The following is a 19,715-nucleotide window of genomic DNA, read 5'->3' as shown; positions in this document are numbered from 1 at the left end:
TCGCTACTTTCCCGAAGTGATGCGAGGCGGTTTTTATATAAAAATGCCTCCCATCTGCGGAGAAATAAAAATAACCGCATGTTGGCGAATGCGATATCGGGCCCTGATTCATGGCCCGATATCACACTTGCCAGTGTGAAGTTAGCCTGCAAAGCCATCTGCACTATATCCACAACCAATCATGAGAAAGTACGACGTGTCTACGCCCCCCATTTAAATGGAGTGCTGGTGATCACATGCACTGCTGCTTCATTCACGGACTTTGGCTCTCTCAGTCAGTCTCAATTCTGTTGTACTCATGATGACCATTTACCTAAAGTAATGGTTAATGAGAAAAAACAGACTTCTCTAAATAGATTTTATTTAGTTGTACAACGAAAATACTAGACAATTTACTATATGCCATAAAACGAAAGTCTAGGTGGCATGTATGCTATAATACAGATACTTAGAGTATTGGACCGTTCCAGCTAGGGCAACTAACTGATCCTCCAGAAGTTACTACGAAGGTCGTCTCAAAGTCATATTGACATTGCTGTTCTGAAAGTGGACTCCAAGTAAGACTTCCTGCCCTTCCTCCACTCGGAGTGGCTCCTCCAACACAAAAGCTGCTTGTTTCCAGTGTGACATGTCACTGGAGGTGTCCAAATAAATCTCTTCATCAAGGTGGAGGTGATACCAGAACGGGATAGCAGTCACTTGGCCAGACTTACAAATTCTTACCTTGGGGAAAGTAGTACAAACATGTTCATGGTTAAGGTGTTACAGCAGATAGTCCGAAACAAATCACAATCCCCAACACAATCTGGATATTTACACTGAAAAATCAATTTGTAGTACTATGATAAGAAACAGAAGTAATCACATGGGGAGCACGGCTGCTTTACAGTACTGGACTTGGGGGGAAAAAAATGTATTTTAATATAAAAAAATTAAGTTTTTTTTTATTGCAGATCGCCATCCGTGTGGATGATCTGCAGTAAATCACTGGCATTGAAAGGCATGTATTTTCAATTTTTTCTTCACACTCAAATACAAATTGTGAATTCTGCGACTAGAAGAAAAAAATCTCGGCATGCTCTATTTAACTGCATACGGCCTCCATTGATGGCAATAGTGTGGATTTAGCCTTTGCGGCAGGTTTTGTGCTGCAGAAAGCCTGCAGTAGACACAACCTGTGTGAAGATACTGTAAGAAGGAACAGGCAATAGCAGAGCCTTTAGGCAAGAACCCTGGCATAGGCCTTAGTAACACTGCATCTAGACGGAATTTCAGTTCTAGCTCTTGCCAGGACAAAGCATGCAGCTCCATAACTCTTTTGACCACTAGGAACAAGTTATTGTAGGATTGTCAAGATATTGTAAGTATTTAAAAGGGAATCTCACGTAGTTTATACGGTCCTCAAAGCAGTTACAGACCTGCTCATTTCAGTGTCAGTCATGGGGTAATGTGCAGTAGTTTAAGAACTTACAGCCCGTTTCTGCAGCTTTCAAAAAGAGAAGAGTCCAGTTTATCCATGATGTGCTACTAGCCCTGGTCACTCACTGTGAATGACAGTCTTCTTGCTATTACAATGCATACTTAGTACCTTCACCCATCTACCCTAATGGTCAGCTTTCTAAATCCTTATGAATAAGGCGCTGCAGAAGCAAGCTGTAAGTTCTGAAAACCCCTGCACATTATCCTGCCAGTGACAGATGTCAGACATGCTGATTTCACCTGCTACTGTGTCGTTCTTACCAAGGGCAGCATAAAGGACAGGACAGGTTCCTTTTGAACACCACGAGGAGTAAATGTTCCACACAAGTACACAGTGAGGCCTTATTCTAGGGGGTCGAGCACAATATAGTCTGAGAAACTCAGCCAGATATCATGTTTGCCAATGTTGGTTTTTCACGACGATGCACAGCATTTTTGATTCAGAATCACATCACTTTTCAGTGAAATTGCAATCGTCACATGAGAATAGCGCTCGGGTGAATACTCCCTTACTCTAGGAGTTCCTCTGTAGGCCGGTAATAACCCCTTCATCTGAAACTTCCATGCCTTTAAAGGTGCCCTGCTCAGTCTCTATGCTGTCAGATGTAACTTGTCTATGTGCAGGTGAAGGAGATTGGGCTCTAGGAGGAAATCTCAGTAAGCGGACAGTCTCCAAAATAGGCCTCCCCTTCCGGAATGGCTTCCACCCTCTAAAATGGGTAGGAACATTTGCACAATTCATTGAGAAGCCATCTATGACGGAGGGGCTATCGGACTTGGTGAGGGAGCAGAACCCTGTGGCTATGGCATGCAGAGTCAGTTGGTCCATCCTTTTCACAATCTTCCAAGGTACTTCTGGATTCAGCCTCCATTCGTCTGGGTGAATTGAACTCTTGCTTAGCCAATTCGTCCTCGAGTTCAGAGTTCTTCAAAATATGCACAACACAAATAGAGCTCAGCATACATGATTAGGGAGCAATCGATCTGTAAAGGAGGACTTCTGATGGGACATTTAGATAGTAAAAGAGCAGAGAAATTCTCTGACCTGACTTTAAACATGATCGCTTTAGGGACAAGGACAACTCATTGTATAGGGGAAGACTATATAGATAGAAAGAACAATGGGTTCAACTTCTATCCAGTTTGAGAAGATTGAAAAAAAAAAATTAATTCCATTGGTTGATCGATTGGTTTATTGTCTACTTCTGTTTAATTGTCTCTTCTATCCGAGAAGTAGAAGGGTCATTAATCCATTTGTGATCTGCCTTAGTACAAACAGAACAGTTGTGTTTTGCGTAATCCAACTGAAAAATGTAAAAATTAAATTGTGCCCTCCCCCAATTTAGTATAACAATAGGATACCTTTGTACATACAGTAGGTAAAGAGGGGTACAGAACTGTAACACTGACAATCCACATTACCTTTACTTCAGTAGCCAAGCTAAAATGGCTTGAATATGGGTTCATTAAATCCAACCTCAGCAACTCTACTGGATCACTTAAACGGACAGAAGGCAGGGTCGATAGACTCAGGAAGACATGGACAGGCACCTGAAAGTAATAGTCACAGGGGCGTCAGGATTAGCCGGCGTTCACACTGCGTTTTCTGTCTACGTTAAAATGTATAGGTTAATGTATGTCACAAAAGTGTAAAAACATGCAAAAGGTATACCGCATGGTCAGTATATATTTTCATGAACACAAACATCAATTAAACATAGTTTGTTTTGTAAAAGCTTTGTTAAGACTTTTTGTATGAAGGAGAATTTGGGAAAATGTAAGTTGTTTGCCTATCTTCTTCTGTTTTCTAGAGGGAGAAATGTATTGTGTAGTGCAGTGTACAATACATCAGACAATAGGAAAACATAGTAAAACAAAAAAAGTAGACAAAACGTGTATTTTTCTTGCAGGATAACAGTCAACTAAACTTCAGAGAGGCTTGCAAAATCATACTGAAGTGCAAACCCGTGAAATAGACGAACATATACCGTACATTAGTTTACGTCTGTCTACACGTCTCTTATAAAACTATGTATTCATTAGAGATGAGCGAACGTGCTCGGCCACGCCCCTTTTTCGCCCGAATACCGCGATTTTCGAGTATTTCCGTACTCGGGCGAAAAAATTCGGGGGTCGCCGTGGCGGCGCGGGGGGTTGCAGCGGGGAGAGGGAGAGAGAGAGGGTTCCCCCGTTCCCCGCTGCTACCCCCCACGCCGCCACGCCTCTCCCCGCCCCCCGGCGCACCCGAGTACTCTTCACCCGAGTAGTGAAGTACTCGAAAATCGCGGTATTCGGGCGAAAAAGGGGCGTGGCCGAGCACGTTCGCTTATCTCTAGTATTCATCAAAGTATACTTTTGTAGACTTTGAACAGCATAAAACCATGCTTAGCAGACACACACAACACAGTGTGAACGCTGCTTTAATAACTCTGCATCTTCTAGAAGTAACAGAATTGCAGAATAAATGTTTGCAAGTCCCACCACTCGTTGCCCATTTATATGGACTGCGGGCTCATGTTCTGCGCTCCTATTGCTCCCCATATAAAAATGAGGGTTCTATTGAAGCTCTAGAAAATGGAAGCTCATCATGGCATCCGTCGTCATCCCACCAGCTGAGACGGATGTGAAGGTGCTGAACACCTGAGGCATCATTTAAGCCAGAAAAGCCTGTTTTGTATTACCAAAGTCTTCAGCTTCCTGGAGCTACTTATTATATCTGCTCACTTGTCATAGCTGTAGAATAAGACCATAGAAGGCTAATAGTATCAGTGCCTGCATCACAAGTTCTATCAGGTTGGACAAGATGAAGAATATCGGCATGCACTATGGTTCATCGAGCGCTTATGGCTTTCATCATACAAAGGATCCATAACTGCACTGTTGCTTCCATTATAAACCTGTGAGCACATAATGCTTTCCAGGAGGAACTGCAGGTTCAAATTTAACATTTAATCATTTTGACTTGAATATTGACCACATTTCTGCTCACCTTGAACTGGTTAATAGATGGTGCTATATTAAACCCCAGGGTAGGTTCTGTGCCCTGAACAGAACTCTCCTGCATTAACGTGTTGGATTCTACCAGCATGCCATGGATGACCACACACCGAGGAAAGATCTTTCCTCCAGACTGAAGCAAACACCTAGAGTCATAGAAATAGAATACAAGTTAGATACACCAATATCACATCAACCGCTTAAAAAGTAGACATACGTGGCACGAGCATACAACACAGACGTGAGAAATTTTTAGTTGACTAAACAAAATGTAATCAAGTAAAGACGATAGTAGTAGCTCATTCACCTTGCGATGGCACATTTCTCCATCACCTCCTGTCTGATCAGACCACAGGGCTCAATCACATCTAGAATAATGATGCTCCACAACTTGTCAGACTTGGGCCTCTGTAGCACATCATCATTGGCTTCCAATTGGTTTAGCCAAAACTCCAGAGTTCCTTTTGAGATATCGTTCCTTTCCGATAACCTCTCTAGGGTGACACGGTGCGGCTCCTCTTCGACCGAGCTGTAAGATTTCACCTTCCCAAGCTGTGCAGCGATCAGAGGTAGGATAGAAAATCCTTCAGACACATCCAGTATATATAGAGGGTCTGAAAAGTCTTCAGTAGCTGCCATAGTCTCATTCTTGGATGTACGATTCTCCTCGGCTGTCAGAGAAGTTATGACTTTACTTATGGCATTCTTGAAGCTCTCGTGGTAAATAGCATTGTTAAGCAAGGCTATCTCACTGGGCTCCAGAATGCACAGTTCCCTCTTCTGGTGTGTGGTGTGAAGGCTGGCCAAAGCATCGCACAAGTCTTCTTCCTTCTCCAATGACATGGCATTGGTCACTTCCCCAGCTCGAATAACCGTGACTAGATCTAATCTTAAATAACAGTCAGGACAGTGTACATCCAATATTACTGTATCCCCGCAGTTCACAATGTAGCCATCAGCTGTGGAGAAGGACAAAATGCGTACATGAGTATCTTTAAGGTCAGAAATTATCCAACATTTTATTTAATTTGCAGATAACACAACTGGAAAATGTCCTTCAGTTATCTTACAGCTACTGGAGTTCAGAGCTGCATTCACAATTCTGCTGGCTGCCATGGTAAACATATGGCAAGCTTGTTGAAAAACACCTACAGCTTCGTTCACTTCCAACATTGCACTGGAAGAATCAGACTGGTAGAGTTGGAAGGGACCTCCAGGGTCATCGGGTCCAACCCCCTGCTCAGTGCCGGTTTCACTAAATCATCCCTGACAGATGTCTGTCCAGCCTTTGCTTGAACACTTCCATTGAAGCAGAACTCACCACCTCCCGTGGTAACCTGTTCCACTCATTGATCAACTTCAAAGAGTTTTCTCTACATTAGATTCTTGCACACTGCTTAGTTTAAAGCCTACACAAGCCGAATGAAGAAAGGTCAGCTCTGAAGCCTACAGAATAGTAACTCCAACTAGGAATTACAATACAGGCTAACTCAAGACTTCTATAGGTAAGCCTAGGTATTTACAAAGTGACTCTACTCAAAACAGTACTCAAGGAAGCCATCTATGACGTAAACACAAGTATATCGCAGTTATGGTGCTGTTAAGTTATGTAACATGGAGTCAGGTGGTAGTGTTTTTTATATACTGACCAGCTCCCGAGTTCCTGCACTGTTACTCAATGAGATCTGAATACAACGCGAAAATCTGACTGGGAGAGGCTATGCATGGCAGTCTTTGGAAGATCGCATGCAAGGCAATCTGAAAGTCAGATTTTTGCACACGGACTTCAGTGGATCAGTATTAAAATAAACCCACAGCACCCAGCCTCCCTGAATAGCACCGTACGTTAGTTTATGGTGCTGCAGGGAGGGGACAGGTTCTCTTTACATTAAGAAAAAAAAAATGTTAAAAGAAAACCTTTATTTTAATTAGTGGATGGCCTAGATTTGTAGAATAGTGTATGCTATGTATAAAGCCTCACCTATGGTGCTTGCAGAGGAAAGTCATACACTGGCTAGGTTATTTATTTTTATTACTACTTTTCCTTTACTTATTTCTGCTACAGTCCACCGATTGGAAAACTAGGCTGCCTGCAATACTTGCTGTAGGAGAAGTAAGACTTCTAACTGACTGTAAAGATGGCTATACATATAGCATCAAGATGAAGGAACAACGATCTCCTCCGCCCCAGGCCTTCGATCTCCTCCGCCCCAGGCCTTCGTGAACTGTGAGATAAGCAGCTCCAAGGCACTGAGACTAAAGATATGTTTACACGTAGCGATGTCAAAAACTAGCCCACCGAAACGGCGCGACTCCATTCACTGATCAACCATCGCTACACGAGCAATAGTTGACCTGTCAAAAACCAGCCTAACAAAGAATTACACGGCTTAAGGTGGCCATACCTATTAGACAGAAGTAGGAGGATGTCTGATGAACTGTTAAAACTGGATTTTTGTTTTTTCGTTACTTACCCTAAAATCCAGAAATTCATTGGGGGACACTACTAAGACCTCAGCTTTGGCTCCTGCCACTAGGAGGCGAACAGGAAGCTTAAGAAGAGTTAACTCCTCCTAGTTATACCCCGTCTGTAGCTGCTAGGCTAAATCAGTTTGTATAGAAGCGGTAGGAGTCAAGAGCCCCAGGGCTCAGTGAGCAAGTGAACCAAAATAGAACATACAAACGAAGCAGTAAACAGGGGAAGCCAAAAACAGAACCCCCCACAAAACAAATGGGTGGGTGCTGTGTCCTCAATGAACATCTGCAAAGAGGATTTTAAGGTGAACAACAGAAAGAAAAAAAAATATATCTTGTTTTTGTCAGCGGTGACATAACCAAGATCTCAGGACATTCAAAGCAGTCCCTGGTGATGGGCCAAAAACACACGAAGCAATAAGGATACCGCCGCCTGCAGAATCCTGCAACCAAGAGAAGTGTCAGAAGACACTGAAATATGCATCCTGTAAAATGTTGTGAATGTGTGAAGTGAAGACTATATCACAGCCTCGCAAACCTAAAGACAACATCCACTATGCTCCCACCGCTCTATTAAGCCCCATTTACACTGATAGATCGCTCAAAAGACAGTTTGAGTGACAGTTTTGAGTGATCATCTTTGCATACTTTATAGTAGCCAAGTAGCTACTATAGAATATGCAAGCGGAGCGGGATACAGCCGCGGCCCCTAATAGAACAATGCAGCTGTTTTGCATAAACAGCTATATTCTTCTCCGCTCTGACTGCCAGTGTCTCGCTGTGAATTCACATCAGGACACAGGCACAGAGAATCTTATCAGTGCAGCCAGCTGATAACAGCTGATCGCTTAATTCTAGCAAGCTAGAATTGAGCGATCAGCGACTCGTGCACGAAAACTGCACGATATCCCTGCATTTAGACAGAACAAGAATTGCTCAAAAAACTGGTTTAAGTGATTCTCGTTGTGTCTAAAAGGGCCTTTAGAGTGGGCAGTGACCCGAACCAGTGGAGTCCTGCCCTTGGTGCAGCAGCTCCCCCTCTCCCTGTTCAAATTTCAACCTCTTAACCAAGTGATGACTAGTTTTTATATAACAAATACATAAATAATTCACCAGGGAGATGTTGGATAGGGAATACAGCTTGTTCCCAGCAGGTCTCTTCACTGGGTCCCGTTGATAGACTGTGTTCAGCATCCAGATGCAAGACAAACCAGGTTATAAAACAGTCAAGCTGTCCTTGTTCTTGGACCAGAACCGAAATCCTGCAGGACTTTCCAGAGGCAATGCTTTCCAAATTCTAGCATTAAAACACAAGCTGGCATTGTCAGAATTACTTCCATACAACGTATACTTATGTTAACACTAGAAAACTCTAAGAGAGAAGAACCTGACATTGGTTACTATGTAAACTGTCAACTTACAGACTTCACTACTCTAGTCCTGCACTAGGCAAAGTAATAGTGCAGAATACAGACATTTGTGTGCAAATTAACTGGAAACAATAGCTTCCTCCACCCCAGCTTTCTTCCTTTCTATGCCACTACCAGGAAGCCATCATTGAGCTCATCAGAAACTGTTACTGTAACTTTTGTAAAGAGAACTCTACAAGGGACCATCACACATCCACAAGTAACTCTCACGGTTTACCAGCAATTGTCAGGCTGCATCTGGACATGCCACTTGACATGGCAGTAGTTGCCTGGCAATTCCGAGCGTCAGCTGCGGCCAGTAACTTGTGTACTAGCGCCCTTCAGAGCAGAGATCGCAATAACGCCTGCACAGATACATTCACACTTTGAAAACAGCCTCATGGATATTTCAACGCACGAGACTGAATGCAGCAGGGGTGTAACTACCGCTGTAGAGGCCATAGCGGGAGCACTTTTACTGCGTGAGGCCCAATTACTATCTGAGGCACTATGAATGGGGAAGGTGCTGGAAAAGAAAGGACTCAAAGATACCTGAATGTCAAATTCTGCAGACACAAGTTGAGGCCGGGAGAAGTAATTGTGATGGTTTGTGCCGGACGCAGAAGTAAAGGGAAAGCAAGTCAGAGGGGATGTTGCCTGTGATCATTGGCTACAGCAGACTGTACTCACTAATACAATCTGTATAGTGCAGGTGTGGCATGAAAAACGTGCCCTTACATAGGGGCTGGTACACATTCATGCTTGAGGGGGTGCCCCATTCAAAATTTGCTATGGGAACCAGCCTTTCAGGTTACGCCCCTAGCCTGGAATGCACTACTGAGCTGCGGCACATTGCTACACCAGAGTGCAGCTTCTTCCAGCACCAAGTGGCACTGCATTTTCTGGGCTGGCTCACCCTCTGCCATAGGAACCAGGGAGGCAGGAGGGTAAGAGGGTGGGAGGGGTGCACACTAGTTGAAAAAGGAATTAGGCCATGGGGAGAAAAGCATAGATGACTGTGGGGCACAACAAGAAACTGCTTCTTTTTTCCATTTTACCTCAGGGAACAATACGTGCAGCCCCAGGGGGTAACCCATCAGATGGTACCTAACATACCGAGTCAGCGGCATGAAGCACATATATTATGAAAGATATCCATGGCAACCAATCAGAATGCAGCTCTCACTCTCCTTGTAAAGTTAAAACTTATATGATTGGTTGCCATGTGCAGCCACCACAGGCAGCGGCTTTCCTCTTCATCCTATTTGGCTACAGTCTACTTTGCGGCTTGTCTTTTTGAGAAGTTGCCCAACATGCAGCCTTATGTTCAGCGTATAATGTTTAGAATTCCCTAAATGCTCTATGTATACAAGGAAGTATTGTAAGAAGAACAGTAGCTCCTCCTTGCACATATAGCCAGTTTTTAATGCCATTCATACCCATGTATTGTCAATTTGAATTACTGCAGATTGTGTGCTCCTTCTGGGCTCACAATATGCATCAAAAAGGCTTGAAGGAGCACTTTTACTGCTCTGGAAAATATGTAGGGCGACATCTACCTAAAGACATATTTATCAAGCACAAGTACCTCCAATCATTCAACATTCAACAAAATTAAACAATCCAGAAACAATGTTCACCTGCAGGCTATTGAAGTCTACGGTCAGCGCCAGGAAGGGCTGGCTCAACGCTTTATAGCCACCGGGCACTCTGCTCATCTTCTCTGTAGCATATGGTTCATTGACCTCACTAGATTTGTGACTGCAATGTACAGGACTGGAAAACGTAGCTTCTTCTAGGTTCACACCGGCAACTGTATTCACACACACTCTGGGCAAAAAAAAATAAAATACCGTTAGAAAGGTAAAATGTGTGATAATAAGAGACCATTAAAAGTGGAATTGTCGCTATGTGCCATTCTCTTCCAAGTTACTCTCCTATCCTCTGGATAGGTAAACACTCACAAATCAGTGAGGATAAGACTACCGAGACCCCCACTGGCGGGTCAGAATAGTGGCTGCGCATGCGCACTTGCGCTCTGTGCATTTCAGTGGAATTGCTGGAAATAGCCAAGTTCAAGCGCTCAACTATCTCTGGCCGTCTTACAGAAATCTGTATGTGCTGCCACACCTCTATTTATTTGGGATTCCCTGTTCTTTTAAAAAAAATAGTTTAAAAAAAAAGGCAAAAATGTAAATTTGTAGTTTGGCTGCAGTTTTAGCTATCTTTCTTTTGTTCTATATGAATAAAAATTAAATCTAGATAAAATGAAAGAAAAAAACTAAAAAAAAGTTGAAGCATGACAACCCCAGCATTTGCATCTTCTAAATAACCAAAATAGTCCATAGAAAGAGATCCAACAGAAAGATAACTGCTAGTCATCTCTCTGAATTTCTCCATTTCCTACAGTAACCATATTTTTGCCACTTAAGACAATGGAGGCAAAACTAGGACTGTCTGTAAGGGCTTCTGCACATGAGAGTCTGTACTTCCATGCATGGTGACCATAATGATCTTTAGTACATAGCCACACAGTCTCCATTGGGAACCGTATGTACAGAGATATTCTCTCCTGTAAAAGCAATGCTTCCGGGGAAGAGCTTTGAATCTCTGATCAAACATGCTACAGGCTTTATATGGTCATGGAACTCCTTGGTGACCACCAATATGTATAGAACTTACAGGAAGGCTGCGGCCACTTTAGTGTTAGGCATTACAAAACTACAATGCCTGCTGGGAACACACCTGTCCCATGATGGGAGAGAACGGCGCCTGACACGAGCCAATGACTACAATGGGGGTCTGTCCGGGTTCAGTTACGCTGCCCAGTATTTCCCAGGCAAAAACAGCCGTGCAGGTTATACTAGATCATTCAGAAATCTGTGCTGGTGGCTCCAAGCCTCTAACACATGTGAGAAGAGCCCAAGGAGTACACTATGTAGACACCTTACACTTACCTGTGATGCCTGCGTATCTCTGGACAGTCCACAATCATGCCATATACAACAGCGCCTGCAGGTATGACCTGTCCATATCCAACACAGGAGCCAGCTTTGGGCTGAGGAAAGAAAAAAAACAAAAAAAACACAACACACATTAAAATTTTGGCATCCAATGTAAGCAAATATTCATCATCCATTTTGCTAACCTTAGGCTCTAAAAGCAGGTTTTTCCAAGCATGAATAAGAGTTTCCACAATCCCTTCGCCAAACAACCCAGCATCGACTGTCTCCGTTACAACCAGCGATACCCTGCACAGAAACAAGGATACAGAAAGATGACAAAATGTTATGATGTCACTAGACCGAGTGGTGCAGTACTGATGTCCACCACTGGGGGGTGGGGGGAATCATGTTTGCAGTAGGCAATGACCAGTGTGAGCTCAACTATCAGCCAACCGAGAGAGGACTAATCGATACAGGCAGAGAGTTTAAAGCGATGGAGGTAACACTGCATTGTGAGAGACTGACTAAGCTAAATGCACCAAACCCAGTGATGTACAGAGCTGTATGGTGACGGATGAGCATCCATTGCTGAGGAAGTCATTCAATACAGCCAACACTTCCAGTATAACTGCGCTACCAGTAGCCACAGGTGCAGAAATGGTGCCAGAAAACCGAAAAATTAATAGAGCTGTCCACTGTATGCGCTGTACCCACTTTATACACGGCAGGCGTCAGTTGTCTCTGCCAGCCAACACCCACCTGCAACAGTGGCATTTACGTGTCTGGATCGTGACTTAGATGCCCTGATCTGCCCAGCCGCAATAACATTGCAGGGGTAACATCCAGGTGTCATGGTTAGCTGGTGACTCCTGCAAGTCCCCAAGGCTGACAATCATTTGCCCATTAAAGATATGCTTGTGGAATGTGTTTAATAGGAAGCACAATGCATAGTACCATAGTATTGCATTATACTGTATAAGCGATCAAACGATCACAGGTTCAAGTCCCTTACGTGAACTAATAATAAAAAAAATTTTTAAAAAGTAAAAGAAAATAAAAGACTTTTTTAAAAATATCATAGAAATATTTGAAAAACCTTTCCCAGCCATCTAAAAGAAAGAAAAAAAAAAGGCATTTAAAAAAAATGTCACATTATTAAATCAGCATGATTACCTGTGTCAGGGGAACGGAAAAAAAAAACAAAAAACACAACACTAGAGCAGATTTGCACTTTTTTGTCATTTCATCTCAAAGAAAAGAAGTGAGTTAAAAATCTATCAAAAAGTCAGATGTTCACCATAATGGTACCAATACGAACTACAGATTATCCCGCAAAAAACAAAACAAAAAAACAAGCCCTCACAGTCCAATCGACAGAAAAATGAAAAATAAAAAAGGTGGGGGGGGGGGGGGGCCCAAAAACGTGACAACAGAATTTTTTTTTTTCTTTAAAAAAGGTTATATTATTTAAAAGCATTACTAAATTATATATTTTTAAAAAATGAATCTAGTTTAGGGACAGCGCTCTGAGTATGTACATAATATATATATGTATATCCATATACAAAAATATCAATTCAATCAATTCGTGCTGCGACGTGACAGGAGGAAAGCATGCAGATCAATAAAACACCAGATGGCATAAAAAATGTGCGATCCAAGAAAATTTGTGAATCAATAAAGAAAATGGATCAAAAAAGCGCTTACAGTGGAGGAGGTCTCATGTCTGGAGACCGCCCAAAAGGATTCCCAAGAAGAACACTTGTCTTAAAGGTTCAGTAAAAATTTTAAGTTCCAAAAGACCAGCTACAAAAATGGATCAAGTTTGTGACGCGTTTCGGAGCTTTACTGCTCCTTTGTCAAGCAATTCCTGTAAGCTTTCTGTTCTCATTTTGGGCGGTCTCCAGACATGAGACCTCCTCCACTGTAAGTGCTTCTATCCAGCACTTATTTGCACTTTACCCTGCGAGCGCCTGATCAAATAAAATCGTAGTTTTATTTTTAAATGAAAGTGGGGATACCAGAACTGCATGCAGGCGCATCAATGACCCTCAGTTATGAAAGGGTTAACAGGTTTCAGATCTGATCAGGCAATCGCATCCACACAGAACTTGGTCAATATTTCCATAAAATAAACTTCAGCCCCCGGGTTACAAAAATAATCTTTAGCCCATCTTTGAACCCCCTTGCCAGTGTACTGCAATATCAGCATTTGCTGCCATCCGCATCCTGCGCCCGCTGAACTGTCCGACACTTTACAAATACATGGACTGGTCTCCAACAGGAAAGAAGGAGTCAACAAACACTTTATAGAGCTTTGCAGAATTGATGTTTGCTACGTACTTCTCAGGTATGTGTTCAGGGACTCGAACTTCATGAGACTTCATATGTAGAAGCTTGATCTGGCCATCCATGTGATTGGCTGCCACTACTTCACACGCCAGGTCGAACATAGTCTTGGAGAGTTCACACGCGTAGACGTGCGGGGCGCCTGCTCTCCTGGCAAACATGCTGCAAAATATATAGAATACTAATGATAATACCCATACAGGATCACAAAGTACTTTCATTTCTTATACTGCTGAGGTAAGATGAAAGCTGCGCTGTGATTGGTTGCTAGGGGCAACACAGTTTTGGTTTTTTTTGACACATTCATAACAGTGCGGTGCTCGGCTCATTTTTGTGGCCCACTCTGTATGTTCCAGGACTGCTAGTCATACAATCGCTGTGCAAGGCATGGGGTATATCACTAAGGGCCCCTTCACACTGGTAAGAAAATTGCACGATTTTCAAGGGTTTCATTCTCACTTGCAAGGTTTTCACTCCTGCAATGCAGCATGGAAAAAAAAAGGGAAAAAGAAAAGAAGGAACTCCATTCTTTTTGCGATATCGCCCGTTGTCTTCACTGGGGGTGGCAGCAGCACCAGCCCCATTGAAACCAATGGGAGAACATTGCAATCCCTTGCTATGGCTGTGACCGATGCAGCGGGGGATTCCTTCAGCCCTGCAGTGATGCGAGGCTGTCATATCCAGGGGGTTTTTCCACAAGTTTTCAGTAGAGCCGGCGATGGCAGCAGGGCCGGCCCATTTGAAAACTATGGAAGAACATCGCAATCTCCTGCCGTGGCGGGAATGAATGGAGCCCCCACAGGGATGCGAGGCTGTTCCCATGGGAAAAGACCTCGCATGCAGGGGATTTCAGAAGGATTGCGAGGGCGATACCGGGCCATGAATCACAGCACGATAGCGCCCTCACCAGTGTGCAGGAGCTCTTAGTCAGACATAGTCCACACTACAAATACCCTCCACAGACAGTCCCAAAAAGCACCACACACCTTGCACTACAACAGAGGTAATCACAGACAAAACAGTCCACCACAACAGGCATCACACAACCACATCCAGCATAGGTCTCCTGCACATGGGCGGAAATTCTGCGGTGGGATTTCCCGCAGAATCCCCGCCCGTGCCCGCTGCCATAGGATTGCATTAGATAATGCAATCCTATGCAGACAGTCGCGATTTGTCCGTGTGAAAACTCGCGCGGTAAACAAATCACGGCATGTCCTATTTCTAAACAACAGTCAACAAACTTTACATCTAAACAGACATTCATGTTGCTGCAGAAAGCAGCCATACTAATTACATGTCACATTGTCAGGAGGTTTCTAGACCCGGGCATACAAAACACAAGGGTTTGGTTTTAGCATTGCTTTGGTGGCTCTGCCTTGGCTGTTGGCACCTGGTACCGGTATTAACATATAACATAGAAACCTAAGATAACCGGTATGTTATAAACGGACTTTAAGAAAACCTCAGAACTCCAGTTTGAAGGAATATCTGGTGGGGGTCCCCCACCAATCACAAGAAATGAGGTTCCAAATGAATGGAGCAGCAGTAGAGTATGCATGTGGGCGCTCTAGTGATTTCAGTGGTTCAGCTGGAGATTGTCAAGAGCTTGACCTCTACCATCTCCAACAGTCCCACTGAAATTAGCTGAATGGCTCCACCACAGTGGGCCCCAGCACTTAGACCCCCACTGATCAGATAGTTACTCCTAGTCATGTGGATAGGAGAGAACTTCCAATCTTGCTACAGCTGCTTTTACCATTTTAGGGATGTATCCTAGTCTGGTACTTAAGGACTAGGGATGAGCGAGTATACTCGCTAAGGCACTACTCGCTCGAGTAATGTGCCTTAGCCGAGTATCTCCCTGCTCGTCCCTAAAGATTCGGGGGCCGCCGCAGCTGACAGGTGAGTTGCGGCGGGGAGCGGGGCAGAGCGGGATCTCCCCTCCGTTCCTCCCTGCTCTCCCCCGCAGCTCCCCGCCACGCGGCGGCACCCGAATCTTTCGGGACGAGCGGGGAGATACTCAGCTAAGGCACATTACTCGAGCGAGTAGTGCCTGAGCGAGTATACTCGCTCATCCCTATTAAAGACGTAATGATTTTTGTTTTTTGGGGGGGCTGGGATTTGGGGGTTTGCTAAATTGGGAGTTGCAATTTTTATTTGTACTACTTTGGGGAACACAACAATTGGGCCAAGTTAATGCTTAGACATGCCTTCTTTTCTTCTGAGGTCGAGGCAGACAACAGAACAGTTGACTCTGTTCTGTTGGGGCTCCTCGATGGGGCAACAGTGAGGGTCATGCCTCCCCGTATTCTCTGGGTCCAAACAGCACTTGAAGACCGACAAAGAGGTCTGTCTCCTACAGACACTAAGCTTAAACTAATTAGCTTGGTGCCTGCAGGGGGAATATAGCCAGTAGGAGGGGGTAACACTTTCTGCTTAGTGTCCGCAGCTATACCCACAGTCTTCAGCTGCGCCCCCCCAATGATAGGGATGAGAAATATTATTACACTGAGGATACAGATGTTGGCCTGTTGTAGGAAATATACAAAAAGGTCCCATTTAACCAAATTTTTGACAGCAAATTAGAATTATGCTCTCGACTTACCTTAGTATCCCAGTGCCAGTTCCAATATCCAGCACAGATGTGCAGCCAGCCTGTACCGCCTTCTCAATAGCCTTCTGATACATCCAATTCCTCTTCACATCATTGAGCATAACAAAATGCCAGCGCTCCACAAGCCAGTTTGCTACACGGTAGAAATTTTCTTTGGCATCTGCCGAGCTTGGGTTCAACTTCACAGCCTTGTAGAAATACCCAGCTGCTTCATCTCGAAATCCTAGTCTATGATGGATGTAGAAAAGCCCACGGTTACGTGAGATGATTAATACACTTCAGCTAATGCGATTCACAAGCCACTAACCTGAAGGCCAGGCTATAGATTACAGGAAGCTCACCCGCTTCTACATACCAGGTACATAGCTAGAGCCCTCTCACATACAGTGGATTATAGACTTGTAATATTGTCGCGTTTAGATGGAACGATTATCAGTCAAACAAGCAAAATTGAACAACAATCGCTCGGTTTAACCCTTTTCAATCCACTGTCTGACATCTTCAGACATTCTGATTGAAGGCTGTACAGCTCCGATATCGGAAGACATCCGGCAGGGTATTCTTACTGTATATTACTGGCCGCTCTGTTGTCACGGGGCCTCTCCGGCATGTCCCATACCGCAGTACTGGCTCTAGCCAGCAGATGGCATTATTGTATAATGGCAGAAAAAGAAAACCCCCTAGGAAACCCTGAAATCAAAATTGGATTGCAAAGGGTTAAACAAGAGCCGCGCACTTTTTGTTCGTCATTCAGTTTCAGCCGGCATAGAAATCATTGTTGGCTCGTGAACTTCTCACTACGTGTAAACGCTCCCAGTTCAGTGTTTTATATAGGAATGTGCGCACTGAGCAAGAAGTGAGCGAAGATCTGTCTGTGTAAACATTCCGCGCAAGTGTGAACAACCAGCAGTTGTTCTCAGTGTATGTAGGGCTCATCTAGAAGAGGCATTGGACTGTGGCTTCCCATGGCATGTACCCCACCTGAAGAGCTGCTCCCCCATACTGTTGCAGATCACATCGTCATTCGGAAACAGTTCCAGCGCCTGTTCATAACAGTTGAACAAGTCCTGATTGCGGCTTAAAGAGTACAGTTCTTCTGCCCACCTGAAGAGGGCGTACTGGAAGGTCTCCTGGAAAACAGAACAGAACAAACAGATCAGCTATTCGAAGATGTAAAGTAGTCATCTAGGTGTCAACCAAACCATGTCAGACCCCGCTCAGTGTACCAGAGAGGCAGCACTGGCCGTCTTATGGGTTAGCCCTGGGACCCCCACTAGCACCGGAACTTCACCATCTGCTCACCGGTCAGACATGGACAGGACTGAACCCCACATGAATGGCTGCCCTACTGTGCCCACTGGGGGGGGGTGGAAGCTGCATTCTCCGATGAGCACGCAAAACGATGGGGGGGGGGGGGGGGGGGGGCGGGTTGTGCCAGCAAATGGCGGGTGCAAGCTACTGCACCTGCTCAGATTGTGCTTTGATGACTGTAAGGCCGGCTGCGCACGAGCAGAGTTTTGCTGCAGAATCCGTCGCGGGCATCCGCTTCCGTAGCAATAAGGCCCCCTGTCCACGGCAGTGATTTCGCCAGCGGTGAAGTTTTCCATAGCATTGCTATGGAAAGTGCCGGCCCCGATTTTCCGCGGTCAGCCTGTCTGTCAAATTATCAGAACAGTCTGCGGCTCCTGCTTCTGGGCAGCGGAGATCTGCCGCGGGATACCGCAATGCCCGTGGACAGGCAGCTGAACTCCATAGCATGCTTTGGAAAAATGATTTTTCATGTCTACCAGCGGAAACCAATTGCTGTTTCCGCTTGCGGATGAAAAACCACAATTTGCTCCATTTAACTGCTGTTCGATGGAAGCCGTCCAATCTGCGATGGACGTTGCGGATCTGCGTGGATTCCGCAGGAAAAGCAGGAGTTTGAAAAAAAAGTGCACTGCTCATGTGCGCCGGCCGTCATGTCCCCAGGCATCCGCAGTACACAACTTCAGGACACGGAGCGGTACGCAGGGTCGCCCCATGTGGAATCCGTGCATGCCCATGTGATTCAGCCTAGAAGGAGAGGGAATACTGCAGGACACATTCATACAGCCAGTAATGATGTGGAGTATGGGCACACAGGGCCGCCATACCTTGTAGTCTGCCCTGAGCTCCGGAGCCAGGCTGAGCACCAGCAGGAAGTGGGCATACGCAGTGCCATAGTCCCGCTCCCGTAGGCACAGCTCCGCGCTACGGAGAGACCGGGAGAGCAGCTCCCTCCTGCCGGCAGCCTGTGCAGCCCGCCGCCCTCGGCGTCCCTTCCTCCTGTCAGCCCCCTTAACGTCTGCCATGACCGCTCAGCAGCAGGCATGTGCTACCATTCCCAGCACTGATGAAGAGGGTCAGCCGGTGTAATGTGCGGTATCAGCTGGAACGCACGAACCAGGCGCCGGGATATGACGTAGTGATCGCTGATTGGCTGAAGCGGAGGGGCAGGCTCTGCATCTGTGACATAGCAGCATCATGGAGACTTCATGTATTAGTACATATGGAGGAACTAGACTAGTGCTGTGCGTGGTTAGAGATAAGCTGGGGGCGCACATAATCAGGGCTGTACATGGTGTACCCCAATTATGGGGTCTGGTTGTACCACCCAGGACCAGGAGGGTCTTGTTCCCCTTTCATGTCCTAACAAAAGGACTCAATTCTGCATCTCCTAACATTGTAGTTTAACTTTTGAAGAAAGTTCCACACGTATATTCTCACTGCCCAGCAGCAAAAGGGATAATGCAGTCAGAGTCGGGGCCCCCTGTCTCCCAGGGCCCCATAGCAGTCACATGGTCTGCAGTGGCACAAGAGTATTGGCCCAACCATAAAAGGGTTTTCTACTGATTACCTATCCTCTGGCTCGTCTATCAGTAGTTGATGCACAGCGGACCAGATGTCGTCATTGGCGCACAGGGAAGGAAGTGACAGCGTCGGCTTCACTCCCATTGAAGTCAATGCAAGCGCCGTGCTGGTATTCCACTTCCTGCCTTTTACTGAATCCTGCCCTGGGCCAGAAGTGGAACAGCAGCACTGTGTGGCACAGAGGGGACCCCCAGACCCTGTGGGGCAACACAGGGGACCTCAGGACTTTGTAGGGCTACAGAGGGGACACCAAGACTGTGGGGCCACAGAGAGGATACCAGAACTTTTCAGGGGTAGTTAGAGGTTCATTGAGGCTAGAAGTAGGATAGGGGGAGTGTGCAGAGACAAGCTGTGGCTTGCAGACATCTTCATGGTGGTCTGCGCCTTTATAAAGAACAAAAATAAAAATGGACATCACCTGCGATCACTGGAGGCAACTGCACTGCAATCACTATCACTGTAGATTTTGTATCTGACTACTATATGGTGACTTCTTTAGGCCTCTTTCACACGGGCGACAGCAATATCACCGCGAGAAATTTGCAGCGATAC

General features: G+C 45.2%; 1 protein-coding gene across 1 annotated transcript; it reads right to left on the bottom strand.

The window, feature by feature from the left end:
* Nucleotides 1–344: 344 nt before the first annotated feature.
* On the bottom strand, nt 345–18,686 carry PRMT9 (protein arginine methyltransferase 9). Its single transcript, XM_066573665.1, has 12 exons — nt 18,407–18,686; nt 17,253–17,401; nt 16,263–16,499; nt 13,649–13,816; nt 11,509–11,611; nt 11,318–11,418; nt 10,001–10,190; nt 8,065–8,248; nt 4,784–5,435; nt 4,469–4,622; nt 2,902–3,030; nt 345–723 (listed from the first exon to the last, which is right to left on the bottom strand). Exons 1-12 carry the CDS (start codon nt 18,602–18,604, stop codon nt 502–504), a joined length of 2,487 nt encoding a protein of 828 aa, XP_066429762.1. The 5' UTR covers nt 18,605–18,686; the 3' UTR covers nt 345–501.
* Nucleotides 18,687–19,715: the final 1,029 nt, after the last annotated feature.

Source organism: Eleutherodactylus coqui, chromosome 7 (genome assembly GCF_035609145.1).
Source record: "Eleutherodactylus coqui strain aEleCoq1 chromosome 7, aEleCoq1.hap1, whole genome shotgun sequence".
NCBI lineage: Eukaryota > Metazoa > Chordata > Amphibia > Anura > Eleutherodactylidae > Eleutherodactylus > Eleutherodactylus coqui.
Note: the sequence above shows the minus strand (reverse complement) of the source record. Positions and strands in the feature narration are given on the sequence as shown.

Bases quoted from the DNA above. Each gene is read 5' to 3' on its own strand.
- PRMT9 (XM_066573665.1), bottom strand. From the start codon at position 18,604: ATGGCAGACGTTAAGGGGGCTGACAGGAGGAAGGGACGCCGAGGGCGG. The intron at 10,191-11,317 runs GTAAGTGTAAGG...TTTTTTGCCCAG, and splicing joins GAGATACGCAGGCATCACAG to AGTGTGTGTGAATACAGTTG. The intron at 724-2,901 runs GTAATGTGGATT...ACTTTCCCCAAG, and splicing joins GCTTGGCTACTGAAGTAAAG to GTAAGAATTTGTAAGTCTGG.